Consider the following 18,217-nt stretch of genomic DNA (forward strand, 5'->3'; position numbering starts at 1 on the left):
TCCGGGAGGCAGAGGTTGCAGTGAGCCGAGATCACACCACTGCACTCCAGCCTGGGTAACAGAAGGAGACTGTTGTCTCAAAAAACAAACAAACAAAACATTTTTTTCTAAGCTTACTTGCATTTTCTGAAATTTCTACAATGATCTTTTATTATTTTGTAATTAAAAAAGGAATGGTTTAAAAATAAGCTGATTTGTCCTTATTTCAAAAACCACTTGACAGTTAATGAGAGTTTCTGCTTCACAGATGCCTTAAAAGCTTTACCCGTGGTTCTTCTACGCATTGATTTAATGAACTTTTAAACATTTCTTAGACTTCCCAATAATGTATTTTGCTTTGTGCCTAGGAGGTGGTTACTTCTAGGTGCAGAAAACACTTGTTATGAACAAAGCCTACTGGCTCTGACCCATAAGGAAATAGATTATTTTTAGTAAGATACAGAGAAATCTTAAGGACTTCTATATAAATAGAAGATTTTTTTTAGACTAGCTGAAATAGAATATTGCCTTTTTATTTATCTTGCACAGGGAAATGAAATGCTTTGAAAGGCGTTCAGTTTTCTTTCTTCATACAAATATATTAAGGTGACCTAGAGGCCAAAAGTCTAGCTCTGCAGTTTTATTATTTTCCTGCCTTCTTTTCCCCTGCATGTAACACACACGCCCCCTACACTTACACAAAGGTTTCTCTTTCCTATTTTGTTCACTGCTGTGCTTCCATTTGTTTAGGGAACAATATGATAAGCTGGGTTCCCTCTAGTGGACAAAATACTTTTGTCAGCTGCTATGACCGCTGACCAAAGCCAGCAAGGCCAGGTTGTTACTGCTGGTATCAGAGGTTTCAAGAATAATGTATTCATAGCCTGGAATGTTTTCTTTATTTTTGGTAGAGACAGTGCCTTGCTGTGTTGCCTGGGCTGGTCTCAATCTCCTGGGCTCAATTGATCCTCCTGCCTTAGCCTCCCAAAACACTGGGATTACAGGCGTGAGCCACCATGCCCAGTCCATAGGTATGACTTCAGCTTGCCTCTTTTTTTTTTTTTTTTTTTTTTTTTTGAGAGTCTCGCTCTGTTGCCCAGACTGGAGTGCAGTGGCACAATCTTGGCTCACTGCAACCTCCACCTCCTGGGTTCAAGCAATTCTCCTGCCTCAGCCTTCCGAGTAGCTGGGACTACAGGCATACAGGCGGGAGCCACCACACCTGGCTAATTTTTGTATTTTTAGTAGAGATTGGGTTTTACCATGTTGGCCAAGTTGGTCTCGAACTCCTGACCTCAGGTGATCCACCTGCCTCTCAGCCTCCCAAAGTGCTGGGATTACAGGCATGAGCCACCGCGCCCGGCCTTTTTTTTTTTTGAGACAGAGTTTTGCTCTTGTTGCCAGGCTGTAGTGCAGTGGCATGATCTCAGCTCACTGCAACCTCCACCTCCCGGGTTCAAGTGATTCTCCTGCCTCAGCTTCCCAAGTAGCTAGGATTACAGGGGTGTGCCACCACGCCCAGCTAATTTTTGTATTTTGTAAAGACAGGCTTTCAACATGTTGGCCAAGCTGGTCTTGAACTCCTGACCTCAGGTGATCCACCCGCCTTGGCTTCCCAAAGTGTTGGGATTACAGATGTGAGCCACCGCACCCCGCCTAGCTTGCCTCTTTTAAGAGGTTATGTGCACACATTTATATGTGTTTACCTAAAATGAATTAATATTTTGGAACTAGACAAGTACATTTGCTTTGCTTAATGGTTTTGGCACTGAAAGAAGCATCCTCTAATGAGAATCCCATTCTTTGTTACTGAAAGCAGCTTCAGTGAAACAGAGCAAAATAAAATTCACAGGGAGACCATCACACTGTTAAAGTTATGTTTTTAGCTTCTGTAAGATTTAAAAATTGCCTTTAACTTAAAAACCATTTTAGGACATTTCAGCTTGTAAGATTTTTCCAAAGATAAATTCAAATTTTGCTATTTCAGTGTTTTATCCTTTCCCTTTCAAAAGGTTGTTAGTAGCTTATCCCCGGAATAGCCCCTTAAATATTTTTCATTTTAATTTTTAAGTGTAGTTTGTATGTTTCCTTACCTTTCAGTGAGGACACCATATCTAGGCCTTTGTCTCCTGGGCATTTTTCCTGGCCAGGCGCTGTTGGCACCTGGTGGGTGCAGGTCAGGGGTGCTGCTAAATATCCTCTACAGGACAGTCCCTGCACCAAAGAATTACTGAGCCCCAAATGTCAACAGTTGAGAAACTCTGCTCTAAAGTAGCCAACTTTTTTTTTCTTTGAGGCAGTCTTGCTGTGTCCCCCAGGCTGGAGTGCACTGGTGCAATCTCAGCTTACTGCAACTTCCGCCTTCTGGGTTCAAGCGATTCTCGTGCCTCAGCCTCCCAAGCAGCTGGGACTACAGGCGCATGCCACTATGCCTGGCTAATTTTTGTATTTTTAGTAGAGATGGGGTTTCACCATGTTGGCCAGGCTGGTCTCAAACTCCTGGCCTTAAGTGATCCGCCCACGTCGGCCTCCCAAAGTGCTAGGATTATAGGCGTGAGCCACTGCGCCCGGCCTATAGTAGCCAACTTTCGACCTGACCATTCTTCCAGAACAGTAGCCATCCAGAGACTTGCCGGTGCTTGATGAAGAGTCAAATAACACGTCTGACTCTGTGAGCAGCAGAGGCCACCCGGAATCAACAAGAGATGCTGCCCGTCTTCACCTGTCCATTGTCATATTCTACCTAGGGAAGGAGATTTCCTCTTCACTATATCAAGCTGAAGCTGTTTTAGTTAGTACAAGAACAAGCTTGATGTGATGCCAGCTCATGCATCTTGCATTTACATCCCCTCCTAAGCCGTTCTGCCCATGGATGACTGTTCCTATTTCCAAAGCTGTAATCTTTTTTTCTGTTTTTTTTTTTTTTAAACCTGCCCAATTGTGCAGAACATAGCTATAATTTTTATAACTTATCCTAGGCCTTAAGTCTGTCTATGATAGCCTATTCTAGTGCTGAAGTTTTTTATGTAACCTAAATACTTCTTGCTACAAATTAGTCTCAGTTTTTACCTACTAGAATGTTTATGTAATTATCCTTTGCATATTTGAGGTATTTTGCTGGGTAGCTTTCTCATTGTGATTGTCTGTAATATTAAGCTTTTTATTTTATTTTAAAAATAGAGATAAGGTCTTGCTGTATTGCCTAAGCTGGTCTCAAACTCTTGGCCTTAAGTGATCCTCCTGCCTTGGCCTCCCAAAGTCTAGGGATTACAGGCACGAGCCACCACACCCAGCCAAATACTTAAAAAAAAAAAAGTAGTCATTTTTACAACTCTAATGTGAATTCCCTTTGAGGTGGAAAATGGAGGCTAGAGCCAGATACAGTTCTGACTAATACTGCGTTTATGATGCTTTTAACAAGCATTTTTATTGTTGTTCTTCACAACTCGTGGACCCTTATTACTGGTCTTTTCCTGCTATGTTCCTAGTCATTTCCCATATTCATGTGCCTTACCCATCCCCCATCCCTGCCATCTCTAAGCGTAATTCTTGCTATTTGTACCTATTGCATTTGTTTTATTCTTATTGGTTTCTGATTTGTTTTGCTGCTCATTTTGTATTATATGCTTATTTACTGTACATGCCTTTGAATCCTTCATCCAAACTGATGACAGTGTTTAGAATCAACATTGATTAATTGATTGAGACAGGGTCTCACTCTATTGTCTGGGCTGGAGTGCAGTGGCACAATCACAGCTCACTGCAACCTGGACTTCCCCAAGCTCAAGTGATCCTCCCACCTCAGCCTCCTGAGTAGCTGGGGCTAGAGGTGGGTGCCAACGTGCCTGGTTAATTTTTATAATTCTTGTAGAGATGGGGTTTTGCCATATTGCCCAGGCTGGCCTTGAACTCCTGAGCTCAAGTGATCCCCCTCGCCTCAGCCAAAGTGCTGGGATTACAGGCATGAGCCACCACGCCTGGCCAGAATCAATCACTTTAGATCAGTCCTCAGCCATCACCTAAGAGTCCCAGTAAACTCCTTATAAGGCTGAGAGGCAATTGCTGATATCCCTGCTTTGAACTTGACCCTCTTACAAGATTTACATACTCTTTAATGATGGAATGATAAGAGTGGTGGTGTCCAGCAGAACTTTCTGTGATAATGAAAATGTTCTATATTCTGTAAATGTCTATAGGTGTCTATAAACGTCTATACATGTTCTATATTGGCCACTAGCCACAGTTAGTTGTGGAGTACTTGAAATGTGTCTTGTGTGACTGAAGAGCTGAATTTTGTATTTTAATTAATTGAGAATTTAAATTGCCTCATGTGGCTACTGGCTGCCTATTGGACAGCACAGATGTATCTCATTGCTACTCAAAATGTGGTCCTCAGACCAGGAGCATTGCTATCACCTGGGAACTTATTAGAAATGAGGACTCTCACCCGGGCATGGTGGCTCACGCCTGTAATCCTAGCACTTTGGGAGGCCAAGGCGGGCGGATTGTCTGAGCTCGGGAGTTCGAGACCAGCCTGGGCAACACAGTGAAACCCTGACTCTACTAAAAAATACAAAAATTAGCTGGGCGTGGTGGCATGCGCCTGTAGTCCCAGCTACTCGGGAGGCTGAGGGAGGAGAATCACTTGAACCCAGGAGGTGGAGCTTGCAGTGAGCTGAGATCGCTCCACTGCACTCCAGCCTGGGTGACAGAGGCACACTCCATCTCCTAAAAAAAAAAAAAAGAGGACTCTCGGACCCATCTAGTTCTACTGAATTAGAGCTGCAGTTTAACAAGATCCACAGGTAATTTCTATGCAACTCAAGTTTGAGAAGCACTGATACCTGGCTGAACATTGGAATCACATGGAGAGTTTTAAAAAAAATACTGCCACCTGGGTCCCACCCATAATGATTTCGGTTTAATTGGAATTAGGTGTGGCTTGGGTGGTGGGATTTTTAAAACACCCCCCAAGTAATTTTAGTTGTGCAGCAAGGACTAGTGATGGCTCAAGCTTTGCATGTATCTGAATCACCTGAGAATTTGGTAAAAATACAAAGGCCCAGGATCTTTTCCACCTCAGCAAGACTGGGTCTCTGTATTCTTTTATTAGCTTTCTACAGATTCTGATGCACACATTTTGGGTTTGAAGATCCATGATGCAGAAGATAGTTTCCCACTTTGCTGGTAATTGGCACGTAAGCTAGAATGAAATGCCTTGCTGACGTTAAAGAAAATTGATGTATTACAGCTTTCAGTCATATTCTAAAGGAATGATTTTGTGAATACTTGTTTTTCACAAAACGTGCCACTTGGTGTTTGTACAATGTTTTTTGCTTGTAATTTTTTATTTATTGGTGAACTTCTTGTCTCTATGATAAGTTTTTCTACCCCTACGTTTGTGGGAAAAAAAAATATTTTTTTGTAGAGCTGGGGTCTCACTGTGTTGCCCAGGCTGGTCTTGAACTACTGGCTTCAAGCAATCCTCCTGCCTTGGCCTCCCAAAGTACTGGAATTACAGGCACAAGCCACTATGCCTGGCTCCTTTTTTTTGTTTTTTTGTTTTAAATATGTAGAAGTATCATTAACATTTTGGTCTTCAGAATTGCTAAGAAGTCTGTGAATGACAGCTGGTAGTTCATAGTCAACTTGCCAGTTCCTTAAGGTGCAAGTTGGAAAGCCTTGGGATCAGAATGTTCTGTAATACAGAAGTGTCTGAGATCAAGAGAAGCCCAACCTCCAGTTCTCTAGCACAGCCCCAGACAGTCAGATGCAGCATGTCAGCTGAGGGAGGTTGGCATGGAGGGATGGTATCAAGGTGTCTGGTACATTCAGATCCTAACTAATTCGAGGCTTTAGGGTCAGTAGCGTTGCGTTCGGCACGATTCTATCTTAGGAGCTGGGAAAGGGAGTGGATAACCAGGTGACTCTTTTTCTTTCTTTTAAAAAATGTGCTGTTAAGTTTTATATCAGCTAAAACTTTTTGTGGTACAGAAACCTTTTGGTATGCTAGTGCAGCCAGCCTTTGTTAGGGCATGAGCTTATTAACTATTTGTTTCTGGGAAATGTCGTAAGAATTGATGATGATTTGGAAAGAAGGAACAAATTCAAGTTCTCTACAGAAATTAATTGCTGTTAAAAATGTGTCACATGCTGGGCACGATGGCTCACACCTGTGACCTCAGCACTTTGGGAGTCCGAGGTGGGAGGATTGCTTGAGCCCAGGAGTTCAAGACTAGCCTGGGCAACATGGCGAAACCCCATCTTTATAAAAAATACAAAAACTAGCCAGGCGTGGTGGCTCATGCCTGTAATTGTAGCTACTTGGGAGGCTGAGGTGGGAGGATAGCTTGAGTCTGGGGAGGTTGAGGCTGCAGTGAGCCGTGATTATGCCGCTGTCCTGCAGCCTGGCCGACAGAGTAAGACCCTCTCTCAAAATCAAAAACAAAAACCATAGTGCCACATAATTGTTTTCAACTTCAGTTTCAATCCTTGTGTTTTCTACAGTAAAATTTTAGGTGCAAAAAGAAGTATGTGTTGTTTTAACCTGTGACGTTTCAGAACTCACAGAGCAAGGCAGCAGCGTTTGCTTTTGCTTTCCCTGCCCGGATAATGGGAACTCTGAAATCGAAAGCAATTAAATGTGATGTTGGCAAACAGTTATAAACTTGTGTCTTCTTGGAGAGTAGGCTATGTAGTCTTTCTGGCAGCAGTAGCAAGGAAATAATGAGGTGAAAGCGCCCAGGAAAGAAGGCCCCATGAACACTGCAAAGACAGTTTGCTTGTTGTAAATGGAGGTTTCTCCTGGCGGGAAGGCTGTGACCCTGCTGAGCTGTGGAGAAACAGCTTGATAACCAGGGCTTTCCTGGGGCACCCTTTCTGGTGCACTTCGGAAGACCCCGGACTGATGATAGGGCTCTCTTGATTTCACCTAAAGCAAGACTGTAACCTCTGGGCAGCCTGATGCCAGGCTTGGAGGCAAACCCTCAGAAAACAGCTCCCCTCAGTGAGGGAATGGGAGCCTGTTTGAATTAACGTGGAGAATTCTCCAAGAACCCGCAGACTGGGAGGCATTCTCACGGCGAGTCAGTGCAGCTCCTCTTATGTTTACCACAATTAAGGTGAGCGTGAGAGCAGCTTGCCTCTCTTCTATTCTCCCAGCCATGGAAGCAGGCTCCATTAAAAATGTGTTTTTCAGCCGGATGCAGTGGCTCACACCTGTAATCCCAGCACTTTCAGAGGCTGCGGTGGGTGGATCACTTGAGGTCAGGTAGTTCAAGACCAGCCTGGCCAACATGGTGAAACCTTGTCTGTACTGAAAATACAAAAAATTGGCTGGGTGTGATGGTGCACACCTGTAATCCCAGCTACTTGGAAGGGTGAGGCAAAAGAATCTCTTGAACCTGGGAGGCAGATGCTGCAGTGAGCTGAGATCACACCACTGCACTGCAGCCTGGGCGACCAAGGGCAACCCTGCCTCAAAAAAAAAAAAAAAAAAAAAAAAAAAACTTGCTTCTTACTGGTGGAGTAGAAATCAGTGGCCCACGGAGGCTTAGGTGGCAATGGGAGTGAGAAGACCTCTATTTACATGTTCATGATAGGCCTAGGTGATGGATCCTGACTAGGATGGTTAGTGTGGAAAGAAGCAGTTGAGCACCGTGTTTTGGCAAAATTCAAAGGCTGGGAGGTTCCCAAAAGCAAGGAGGAGGAGGCTGGTACCACAGGTCCAGGGCAGCAAGCTGAGTGGAAAGTCTGGGAAAGGTTTGTGTGGGAAGCACGGGAGACTCTTACCCCATAGCCACGAAAGTCGGTTTCTTCCCAGCCTTGTGTTCCCTGCTTCATGACCAGCAAGTGCTTAAGTACGAAACTCAGAGGAGGGCAGACAGAAATGATGATAGCTGGGGAGAGAATTAAGCCCTTTGGGGAGAGGTTATATTCAACAGGTGGGAGGAGAGATTCCCCCAACTTTTGAGGGAGGGGGGGATCATTGGAAAGGCATGGAATCTAGTGGGAATTTGGTGTTTTGACATGAATGCTCTCTGACTTTGTTTTTGCCCTTTGGCTGTGTACCTAGTGTGTGTCAGTTCCTGGAGCTGTGTCAGAGCCCAGAAGGTGGCTTTGGAGGAGGACCCGGTCAGTATCCACACCTTGCTCCCACATATGCAGCAGTCAATGCATTGTGCATCATTGGCACCGAGGAGGCCTATGACATCATTAACAGGTACAGCGAAAGCCAGCAGTGACAGAAACCCAGAGGAGTTCCCCGCCTGCTGACACGCACTGACTGTTGCCTCTCCTGCCTCTTTCCCTGTTTCTCAGAGAGAAGCTTCTTCAGTATTTGTACTCCCTGAGGCAACCTGACGGCTCCTTTCTCATGCATGTCGGAGGTGAGGTGGATGTGAGGTGAGTGGGGTTTTGCACAGGCTGCCACATCAGTTGACTCTAGAGCTCATCTGCCATTAGAGATGCCAAGCCTAAGGAACATCATGGGGAAGCTGCTGCTTTGTCCCAGAATGACACATGGGATGACATGTCAGTGACACGTCAGAATCATTCAGATGTGCTGCAGATGTCCTCAGGTGTCATGATCACTTGACTTATTTTATGTAAATGTGAAAATATATGACAGAAACAAATGCTTTTGTTTTAGAAATTAAAAATACATTTGTTTGGTACAAAATGATATACCACAATATAAATAACTGTATGGTGTAATGTATTCCTTCACCTCTCTGAGATAGGAAGGGAGGGGAAAGTCCAGCAGGGCCTCAGTAAATACCTTCTGAGTGAATTTGATGAAATTATGAGAATGTCTAATCCCTGAGGTCCTCCTGAGGCACATGAGAGTTTTTCTGGGAGGTGCAGAGAGCCTTGTGGGCCAGGAGAGTGCAGTGCAATAAAATCGCATTAACTGATTGGTGCCAGTTAGCTCGAAATTATTATTTTCCTCCATAAGTGTCTGATGTACCAAGCAAGTTGCTTCCTCACCTGGCAGATTACTTATGAGGCATACAGGGAATTCATTGAATAAGCCATTTCTCTAAGACAGTGGCTTATTGAGATTTTATGCCATTTTCTTATTATTTAGTTGAGAAATACATTTTGTGAGGTTTCTATAGCAAAGCTGTCTTACTGCCTATGTGTAAATGGGTTTGCTTCTACACAAGTTGATTAATAGTCTGGCTTAAGCATCTGGTTTAACCATTGGTTTGAAAGTATAGGGGAGGAAAAAACCACGAACATTGTGGAGCATAAAATACATTACAGATAATAACAGGTAATCAGGCTGCAAAGGCCTTTAGTTCAAGATGTTCTTCTATCTCTAACTTGTCTAATCCAACCAAAAAAATTAGATTAGGATCTGTGTATACCAGTGAAATCAGTAGAACTACTGAGGTAAATCAGTATGTGTTGATTCTTCTTAAGGAAAATGTTAAAAGAGTTTTTTTCCCTCGTGTTCACTACATTTTCATTCCTGTTCTGTTGCTATTCCCCCAAAATATGCACAGTCTTGAAATGTAGCTTTTAAAAACCTACTAAGATTATTAGGCAAAAGCAAACAAATCATAGCAAGATCCTTTTGGTATTTTATCATATACCTTTTGCAGCTGTGATTATTTGCTATCTTATTCATTCCAGCACTTTTTTTTTCCCCTATGCTCTTTATTTATATGTTCTAGATAAATGCTAAGAAACTTCTCCAGTAAGGCAGCTTGGTTCCCCTGCCGAGCACTGTAGCCATATTCTTCCCTGACCTTTGCTCTTTGGGTGATGCTCTGCCATTTGTGCCCATGCTTTCTATTTACATAAAGGATTAAAGATATGAATGATAGAGAAAATCTAGCAGATTGCATCCATTTTCCTTGCTTTGCCTGGTTTCTAGTACCCCGATTCCATCATTTTTCACTTGGCATTTCTTTCATTGTCCTTTGCCTGGAAGCATCAGCCAGTCCTCAGGAGTGCTTGTTTGGGTGGATTTGACTTGGAGAAAAGCAGCAGTGACGGGAGAGTTTGACATCTGGAGACTAGCTCACTGCCCTTCTGGGATAGACAGCAGTCTCTGGATGATCTTTCTGCTCTGTTACACTGCTGATAGTTTCAGAGATGAGCCTACTGAAGGGTCTGTAGTTCCAGTGTATTGTAAAAAATCAAATCACAGTGAACTCATAGCAAGCACTATTTTTTCTCAGTTCTTAAGAAAGGAAGAAGTCATTATTCCTGACCTCCTCATCTAGGTTATATAATCTAGATCATTCTGTGAGGATAAGGTGGAGGCAGGGAACTAGCATTTGCAGAAGTTTGGTGAGAGAGCATGTGTTGCTCAAGAAAGGACAAGTTCAGTGTTGAAGTGTAGATCGCCTGGTGGGCAGGGGAGCAGTGGAGCTGGAGGGACAGGCTGGGAACAGGCTACAGAGGCCCTGAAATCTCCTATGGAGTCTGGAGTTTAGTGATATGATCTGATTTGTATTTTCTTAGAAGTTTCCCAATTGCAGTGATGGACTGTAGTGTTCCAATAAAAGCCCTCTGGTTTCAGGGCTGGAGGGAGAGAGAGCAGGAAGACTGATCCAGGTTGAAGAAGGCTTGGATTTGGGTGATGGCAGCAAGGATGGAAAGTTAGTGGACAAATTCAAATTTGAGAGCTGCGATGACTGGGTGGAGGGAAAGGGGGAGAAATACATGAAAAGGTTGTATTACGTTTCCTCCCCATCTCAGCGTGAGACCTGGGACTCGTGTCTTCTGTCATCACTTCTTAGTCCTCACACTTGTGAGAGGCAAACTGTATTATAGGTCGCCTCCTACCTCACAAGTCACAATAGGATTCAAGAGCAAATGCATCTGAGCCTCTTTAAGAGGCCTACGATTGCAAGGAAATTAGACAGATCTTCAAAATTAGCTGATGGTAGATGATCACATTTGGCATTGGCACTTGTGACTCTTGTGTGCTCCCAATGCCTGCTGGTGGAACTAAACTTCCACTGTGCCTTTGGCTGCTAAAAATGCTGGTAGGATCATAATGCATGCAGCTTCTGCAGAGACTTCTTTGGAATACCTCAGTAAGTCTGACTTCATGTTATATCTATACTGAGTAAGATGGAAACCAGGGCCGAGCGCAGTGGCTCATGTCTGTAATCTCAACACTTTGAGAGGCTGAGATGAGAGAATCACTAGAGGCCAGGAGTTCAAGACCAACCTGGGTAACACAGCAAGACCCTGTCTCTACAAAAAATTTTTAAAAAATTAGCCAGGTGTGGTGGCATGCATCTGTAGCCTCAGCTGCTTAGGAGGCTGAGGCAAGATCAGTTTGAGCCCAGGAGTTTGAGGTTGCAGTGAGCCATGATAGCGCCACTGCACTGCAGCCTGGGCAACAAAGTGAGATCCTATCTAAAAAAAAAAAGAAGATGGAAACTAGGCCCTTCTTTTATGTTTCTTAGGAGCCCTTAGGAATATAATTTTTGTTTGTTTTGTTTTGAGATGGAGTTTCTTTCTGTTGCCCAGGCAGGAGCGCAGTGGTGGGATCTTGGCTCACTGCAACCTCTGTCTCTGGGGTTCAAACGATTCTCCTGCCTCGGTCTCCCAAGTAGCTGGGATTACAGGCATGTGCCACCATGCCCAGCTAATTTTTGTATTTTTAGTAGAGACGAGGTCTCACCATGTTGGCCAGGCTGGTCTCGAACTCCTGACCTCCAATAATCCACCTGCCTTAGCCTCCCAAAGTGCTGGGATTACAGGCATGAGCTACCACGCCTGGCCAGGAGAAGGATTTTTGAGCAGAATTCAAACCAATGATTTTTGTCTTCCCTGTGCTGGGTATTTGAAAAAACCATAGAGGGGAAGGAAAGGCAGTCCATGTGTGTATACCATGACAGAGGGAGAAGCTGAAATAAAATGTGCCCCGAGAAGAATTAGGGCTGGGAGGATGGAACAGCAAGAATGATCCTAAATCAAGTATAATAATTTTTTGTGTTTTTTTTTTTTTTTTTGGGACAGAGTCTCACTCTGTTGCCCAGGCTGGAATGCAGTGGCATGATCTTGGCTCACTGCAACCCCCACCTCCCAGGTTCAAGTGGTTCTTCTGCCTCAGCCTCCCAAGCAGTTGGGACTACGGGCACACGCCACCATGCCCAGCTAATTTTTGTGTTTTTAGTGGAGACGGGGATTCGCAATATTGGTCAGGTTGGTCTTGAACTCCTGGCCTCGTGATCCACCTGCCTCAGCCTCCCAAAGTGCTGGGGTTACAGGCGTGAGCAACTGTGCCCAGCCTAATAATGCTTTTTTTAAAAAACAGCCCGGGCGCGGTGGCTTATGCCTGTAATCCCAGCACTTTGGGAGGCCAAGGCAGGTGGATTGCTTGAGGTCAGGAGTTTGAAACCAGCCTAGCCAACATGGCGAAACCCCATCTCCACTAAAAATAGAAAAATAAGCCAGGCATGGTGGCATGCGCCTGTAATCCCAGCTACTTGGGAGGCTGATACAGGAGAATTGCTTGAACCCAGGAGGCGGAGGTTGCAGTGAGCTGAGATCATACCACTGCACTCTAGCCTGGGCGACAGAGTGAGACCCTGTCTCAATAAAAACCAAAACAAAAGCAAAACAAAAAATATAGACGTGCGCCTTTTTCATTTAACGTGTGTGTGTGTGTGTGTGTGTGTGTGTGTGTGTGTGTGTGTGTGTGTGTGTGTGTGTGTGTGTGTGTGTGTACTGGTGAGAGGTTTGAAATCAAGGGTCTTTTCTCCCTCCAGAGGTTTAAGGACTGTATTCGAGTGGACTCACCTGTTCCTATCCTTGTTTGATCTATTACAATTTGGTGGCCTGTTTTGCAGTTTATCTGTTGCAGAAAAAGTATAGTTAATCTTTAATGTGTCAAGGCTGTAAACAGAAATCCTGGCTCTGAAACAGTACTAACATCCAAATGAATGAGCATATCAGAAGTACCTGAATGATACCATAGATTTATGGCAACCATTACAGGTCTTTGAAAGAAGAGCTGAATCCACTTTTGACATGAATTGATATGGCTGTTATTTCCTCTGATGTAGATTGGACCATGTGGAGGTAGGGAGAATAAAATGTCATGTTCTTTCACTGAAGCCATGCCGTGAGCAACTCTATCCAAATAGAATGTCACACCTCTCAGTTGGAGACCCAGGAGGACTGACCGTGTGCCAAGAGTGAGGACAGGAGGTGATTACAGCTTACTAGGCAAGGCGAGCAGTCCGCCCGCGGAGTTCACTGAGCCTCATTAGCTCTTCCGTAGAGCTTAATGTGTTTCCCGTTTCTGTCTTTCCAGAAGCGCATACTGTGCTGCTTCCGTAGCCTCGCTGACCAACATCATCACTCCAGACCTCTTTGAGGGCACTGCTGAATGGATAGCAAGGTGAGAGAAGCCAGGGTTTCTCCTGGCCTCTTGGAGAGCAGGCGGTCACGACACTGCTTCAGAAAAATAAAGAAAATGCAGAGGGACTTGGAAGGAAATACAAAAATCACAGGAGATCCATTAGGATCTAATGATTTTTTTAAATACTTAAAATGTCTTCTTTTTTCCAAACTTTCTTTAATGTTATATTATATTTTAGATTGGCAAAGATAAAAACCTTTGGTAAACAATATTAGTGAGAGCCTGAATTGATTTAACCAGTTTTTAGAGCAATTTGACAGTATGTCAAAGGTGCCCTTGCGTAGGACCCAGTAATTCCACTCCCACAGAAACCCTTGCACACACGAATGGGAGAGAGGAGCACAGGACTTGTTTATAAGAGCCAAAAGCTGAATGCAGATTCAGTGCTCATAAGCACGAGATGGGTAAGTGTGGTATAGTTGCATCGGAATATAATGTAGCAGTGAAAATGAATGAACTAGAGTTACATGGATCAATATGGAAAAATCTCTATGTTGAGTTGAAAGAATGAAAAGAAAAAAATACAAAAAACCATACAGATTAGCACATTTACTTAAAATTTGAAACATGCAAGAGAATTCTGTATTGTTTCTGAGAAGAATCATGTGGTAATAATATAAAAACATGCATACGAAAGATAAACACCAAATTTAGCATAGTGATTCCCGCTGAGGGGAGAGCAAAGGAAATGAGATAAGTCTGCATAGGAGACTTCAGCTGTAATAGTTAACAACAACAAAGACCTGAAGTGTATATGGCTAATTCTAAGCTAGGTATTAGATACGTGTATGTTCTATATTTTGTTTGCTGTACTTTCCTGGATGCTTCAGATATTTCATAGTTTAAAAAAAGCAGGCCAGGTGCGGTGGCTCACGCCTGTAATTCCAGCACTTTGGGAGGCCAGGGCAAGCGGATCATGAGGTCAGGAAATCGAGACCATCCTGGCTAACATGGTGAAACCCCGTCTCTACTAAAAATACAAAAAATTAGCTGGGCATGGTGGCGGGCGCCTGTAGTCCCAGCTACTTGGGAAGCTGAGGCAGGAGAATGGAGTGAACCCAGGAGGCGGAGCTTGCAGTGAGCCGAGATGGCACCACTGCACTCCAGCCTGGGCGACAGGGCGAGACTCCATCTCAAAAAAAAAAGCAAAAGGTATAGTAGACACATATATACTATGATGGAATGATAGCCAAGCTGAGATACTGTTTTAGTTAAAAAAATTTTATTTTTATCAAAGTAGTATGTATTACCATATAAATATAATTTACAGTGATACCAGATGATATGCTGAGATCATGTTTACTTTTTTGTATGAGTTTCATTTTCCTGGAGTTAATGGATATATCATGAATGTACTTATGAATTCCTTCCCAAATTGTCTGTCAGAGCTATAAAAAATTACTCTAAACATAGTCAAACCCTTCAGGTAAACCTGTCTCTGTGCACACGTGCGTTTTGAGTTGCCCCTTCTGGAGCTCTCTGCCCTCCTGCTTCAGTCTGGACAGATTGCTCTCAGCTTGCTACACAGCAGGCATCCCGAAGCTTCCTTTCAGCATGAAATTCACTTCATTTCTCTCCTTTGTTGAAGTCCCTGTCCTCCTTTTTCTTGGTTTTCTTATTTTCATGAAGTATTGTACTCCAACAGATCCCAAAAAAGGGTACCTGGGAGATACATTTTTAATTTCTTGCATGTATCTGTGTTCTAATCTCACACTTAATTATTTGGTTAGAGATTTCTAACTTGGCAATGGTATAAACTGTAGTCTTTCTGAATTTTGTAAGCATTGCTTCATTATCTTCTAGCTTCCAATGTCATTGTTAATAAGGCTGATAATAGTAACCAGAGTTCATTGAGGACTGTCATGCTCAATGGTAAGGCAGCTATAGTTGAGAGCTGGAGAGTAGGCACTGCCTGTGTTTGGTTCTCTTTTATATTTTGTGTTTCTCAGCTGAGATTTTCCATCTTTTTATTCTTTATGAGTGCATTTTTCTTCATTTTGCTGTGGTAAGTATGTAATTATAATGTCTGCCTTAAATTGCTTGTCTGGGAATTTCCACATCTGTGTGTCCTGGAGTTGGCATGTCAGCTCCATGAGTCTTCCTGTGCTGAGTGATGTTGTGTTGTGTCCTGGACATTGTGATATGATGGTGGAGGTGTCATACAACAGAACGGTATGGATTCTGTTGGTTTGCCCCAAAAGGGGTTGATGTTTTCAGTTTAGCAGGCAGTCAACTTGGTCAGACTCAAGCTGCAAACTGTCACTCCTGCAGCAGCTCAGAGCTCAGTTCTTGCTTAGAAGTTGCTTTGTTTCCCCAGCACATATGTGGAAACTTGAACTGAGTTTAAATGCAGAATTTGGGATTTTTCTTTTTTGACTTTCCTGTTTCTGGATTCGTCCTCAGTTTCTGGCAGCCTGCATCTTCCTGCCAGAAGGATGGTTGGCTTCCCATTAGAGTGTTGGCTGCCCGCCCTGACCCCTGACCCCTGGCCTGCTGCTGCCGCCCTGGGCTATGGCTGCCATCCTGAGGGCAAACCAGAGAGAAAAAGTTGTGGGGGAAGGGAGGGACTAACTGCATGCTGTTCTCTGTTCCAAGTTTCAAACTCCACCAAAATCTGCCTGCCCTTTTTCAGTCAGCTGAACCCTCAGGAAGCTGTTTTTTTGTATTTTGTTCAGTGTACAGCTGTCATTTGCAGGGGGGTTGACTGGTTAGGCACAGACTAGACACGGAACTCAGACAGCCTGGGTTTGAATCCCAGTTTTGCCCTTTCTTTCCTCTTCTCTTCCTTCTTTCTTCCTCTATCTTTCAATTCTCTCTCTCTTTTTTTGAGACAGAGTCTTGCTCTGTTGCACAAGCTGGAGTGTAGTGGTATGATCACAGCTCGCTGCAGCCACCACCTCCTGGGCTCAAGCAGTCCTCCCATCTCAACCTCCTAAGTAGCTGGGACAACAAGCGCGTGCCACCATAACCAGCTAATGTTTAAAAAAAAATTGTAGAGATGGGATCTGTCTGTGTTGTCCAGGTGGGGCTTGAACTCCTGGGCTCAGGCTATCCACCCACCTTGACCTACCAAAGTTCAAGGATTACAGGCATGAGCCACTGCGCCCAGCTTTTTTTTTTTTTTTTTTTCTTTGAAGACACGGTCTTGCTTGTTGCCCTGGCTGGATTGCAGTGATATGATCACGGCTCACTGCAGCCTTGACCTCCTGGGCTCAAGCAGTCTTCCCACCTCAGCCTCCTGAGTAGCAGAGACCATAGGTGTGCACCACAACACCTAGCTAATTTTTAAAATGTCTTGTAAAGACAGAGTCTCACTATGTTGCCCAGGCTGGTCTTGAACTCCTGGTTTCAAGCAATCTTCCTGCCTCAGCCCCACAAAGTGTTGGAATTACAGGTGTGAGCCACCATGGCCAGCCTGCCATTTCTAATTAGCTTTGTGCTTGGACAAGTTATTCCACTGCTGTGTGTCATAGTTTCCTTATATGTCAAGTGGTGGGATACTGAATTTAATTAATTTAATTTAATTTATTTATTTTTTGAAAGAGGGTCTCACTTCGTCACCCAGGCTGGAGTGCAGTGGAGTGATCTTGGCTCACTGCAGCCTTGACCTCCTGGGTTCAAGTGATCCTCCTGCTTCAGCTTTCCAAGTAGCCAGGACTGCAGGTGTATGCCACCACACCTGGCTAATTTTTGTGTTTTTAGTAGAGACGGGGTTTTTCCATGTTGCCCAGGCTGGTCTTAAACCCCTGGGCTTAAGCAATCCACCTGCCTCAGCCTCCCAAAGTGCTGGGATTATAGGTGTGAGCCACCACACCCAGCCTTTAAATTTTATATTAAGCAGAAATACAGAGAAATCAAATGGATTCCACTGTGCTGTACTACCTGGCAGTGCCATTGTGATTCTTAATTCTCTGTATGTTTTTTTCTTCTGTCTCTCTTTTTCTATCCCCATCCTGTCCTTCTTTAGAGGCTTGGAATCTTTATTCTTTTTGTGTGTGATGGAGTCTTGCTCTGTCACCCAGGCTGGAGTGCAGTGGCGTAATCTCAGCTCACTGCAACCTCAGGTGCCTGCCACCATGCCTGACTAATTTTTGTATTTTTAGTAGAGACAGGGTCTCGTCATATTGGCCAGGCTGGTCTCAAACTCCTGACCTCAAGTGATCTGCCCTCCTGAGCCTCCCAAAGTACTGGGATTACAGACATGAGCCACCTCGCCTGGCCTGGAATGTTTATTCTTGTTTGGAAACTTGATGATGAATCTTGATGTGGATTATTTTTATTCATTGTGCTGGGCACTCAATTTGGAAGTGCATATACTTTAGTACCAAGATTCTTTTTTACAGTATTTCTTTGATAATTTCTTCTCTTGTGTTTTCTGTGTTTGCTCTTTTTTTTTTTCCTTTGAGACGGAGTCTTGCTGTTGTCACCCGGGCTGGAGTGCAATGGCGTGATCTCGGCTCACTGCAACCTCTGCCTCTCAGGTTCCAGCAATTCTCCTGGCTCAGCCTCCTGAGTAGCTGGGACTACAGAAGCCCACCACCACGCCCAGCTAATTTTTGTATTTTTAGTAGAGATGGGGTTTTACCATGTTGGCCAGGCTGGTCTCGAACTCCTGACCTCAAGTGATCCGCCTGCCTCGGCCTCCCAAAGTGCTGAGATTACAGGCGTGAGCCACCACGCCGGGCCTTTTTTTTTTTGAGACGTCTCGTTTTTTTTTTATGTGTCTCCCAGATTGGAGTGCAGTGACACGATCATGGCTTACTGCTGCCTCGACTTTCCAGGCTCAAGTGATCATCCTCAGCCTCCTGAGTAGCTGTGACTACAGGCATCCACCACCTGCTG

The 18,217-nt window shown here is 44.1% G+C and overlaps 2 protein-coding genes across 3 annotated transcripts in view; one reads left to right on the forward strand and one right to left on the reverse strand.

Moving 5' to 3' along the window:
• Window positions 1–18,217, forward strand: part of FNTB (farnesyltransferase, CAAX box, subunit beta) — a 75,254-nt gene that overhangs the window by 32,627 nt on the left and 24,410 nt on the right. Inside the window, exons 5-7 of the mRNA XM_004055304.5 lie at window positions 8,054–8,200; window positions 8,299–8,382; window positions 13,268–13,354. Of these exons, the coding sequence (XP_004055352.1) occupies window positions 8,054–8,200; window positions 8,299–8,382; window positions 13,268–13,354 (318 nt within the window). The remainder of the gene's footprint in view (window positions 1–8,053; window positions 8,201–8,298; window positions 8,383–13,267; window positions 13,355–18,217) is intronic.
• Window positions 1–18,217, reverse strand: part of MAX (MYC associated factor X) — a 97,919-nt gene that overhangs the window by 15,051 nt on the left and 64,651 nt on the right. The window lies entirely within an intron of this gene.

The sequence above is a fragment of the Gorilla gorilla genome, chromosome 15 (genome assembly GCF_029281585.2).
Source record: "Gorilla gorilla gorilla isolate KB3781 chromosome 15, NHGRI_mGorGor1-v2.1_pri, whole genome shotgun sequence".
Classification (NCBI taxonomy): Eukaryota; Metazoa; Chordata; class Mammalia; order Primates; family Hominidae; genus Gorilla; species Gorilla gorilla.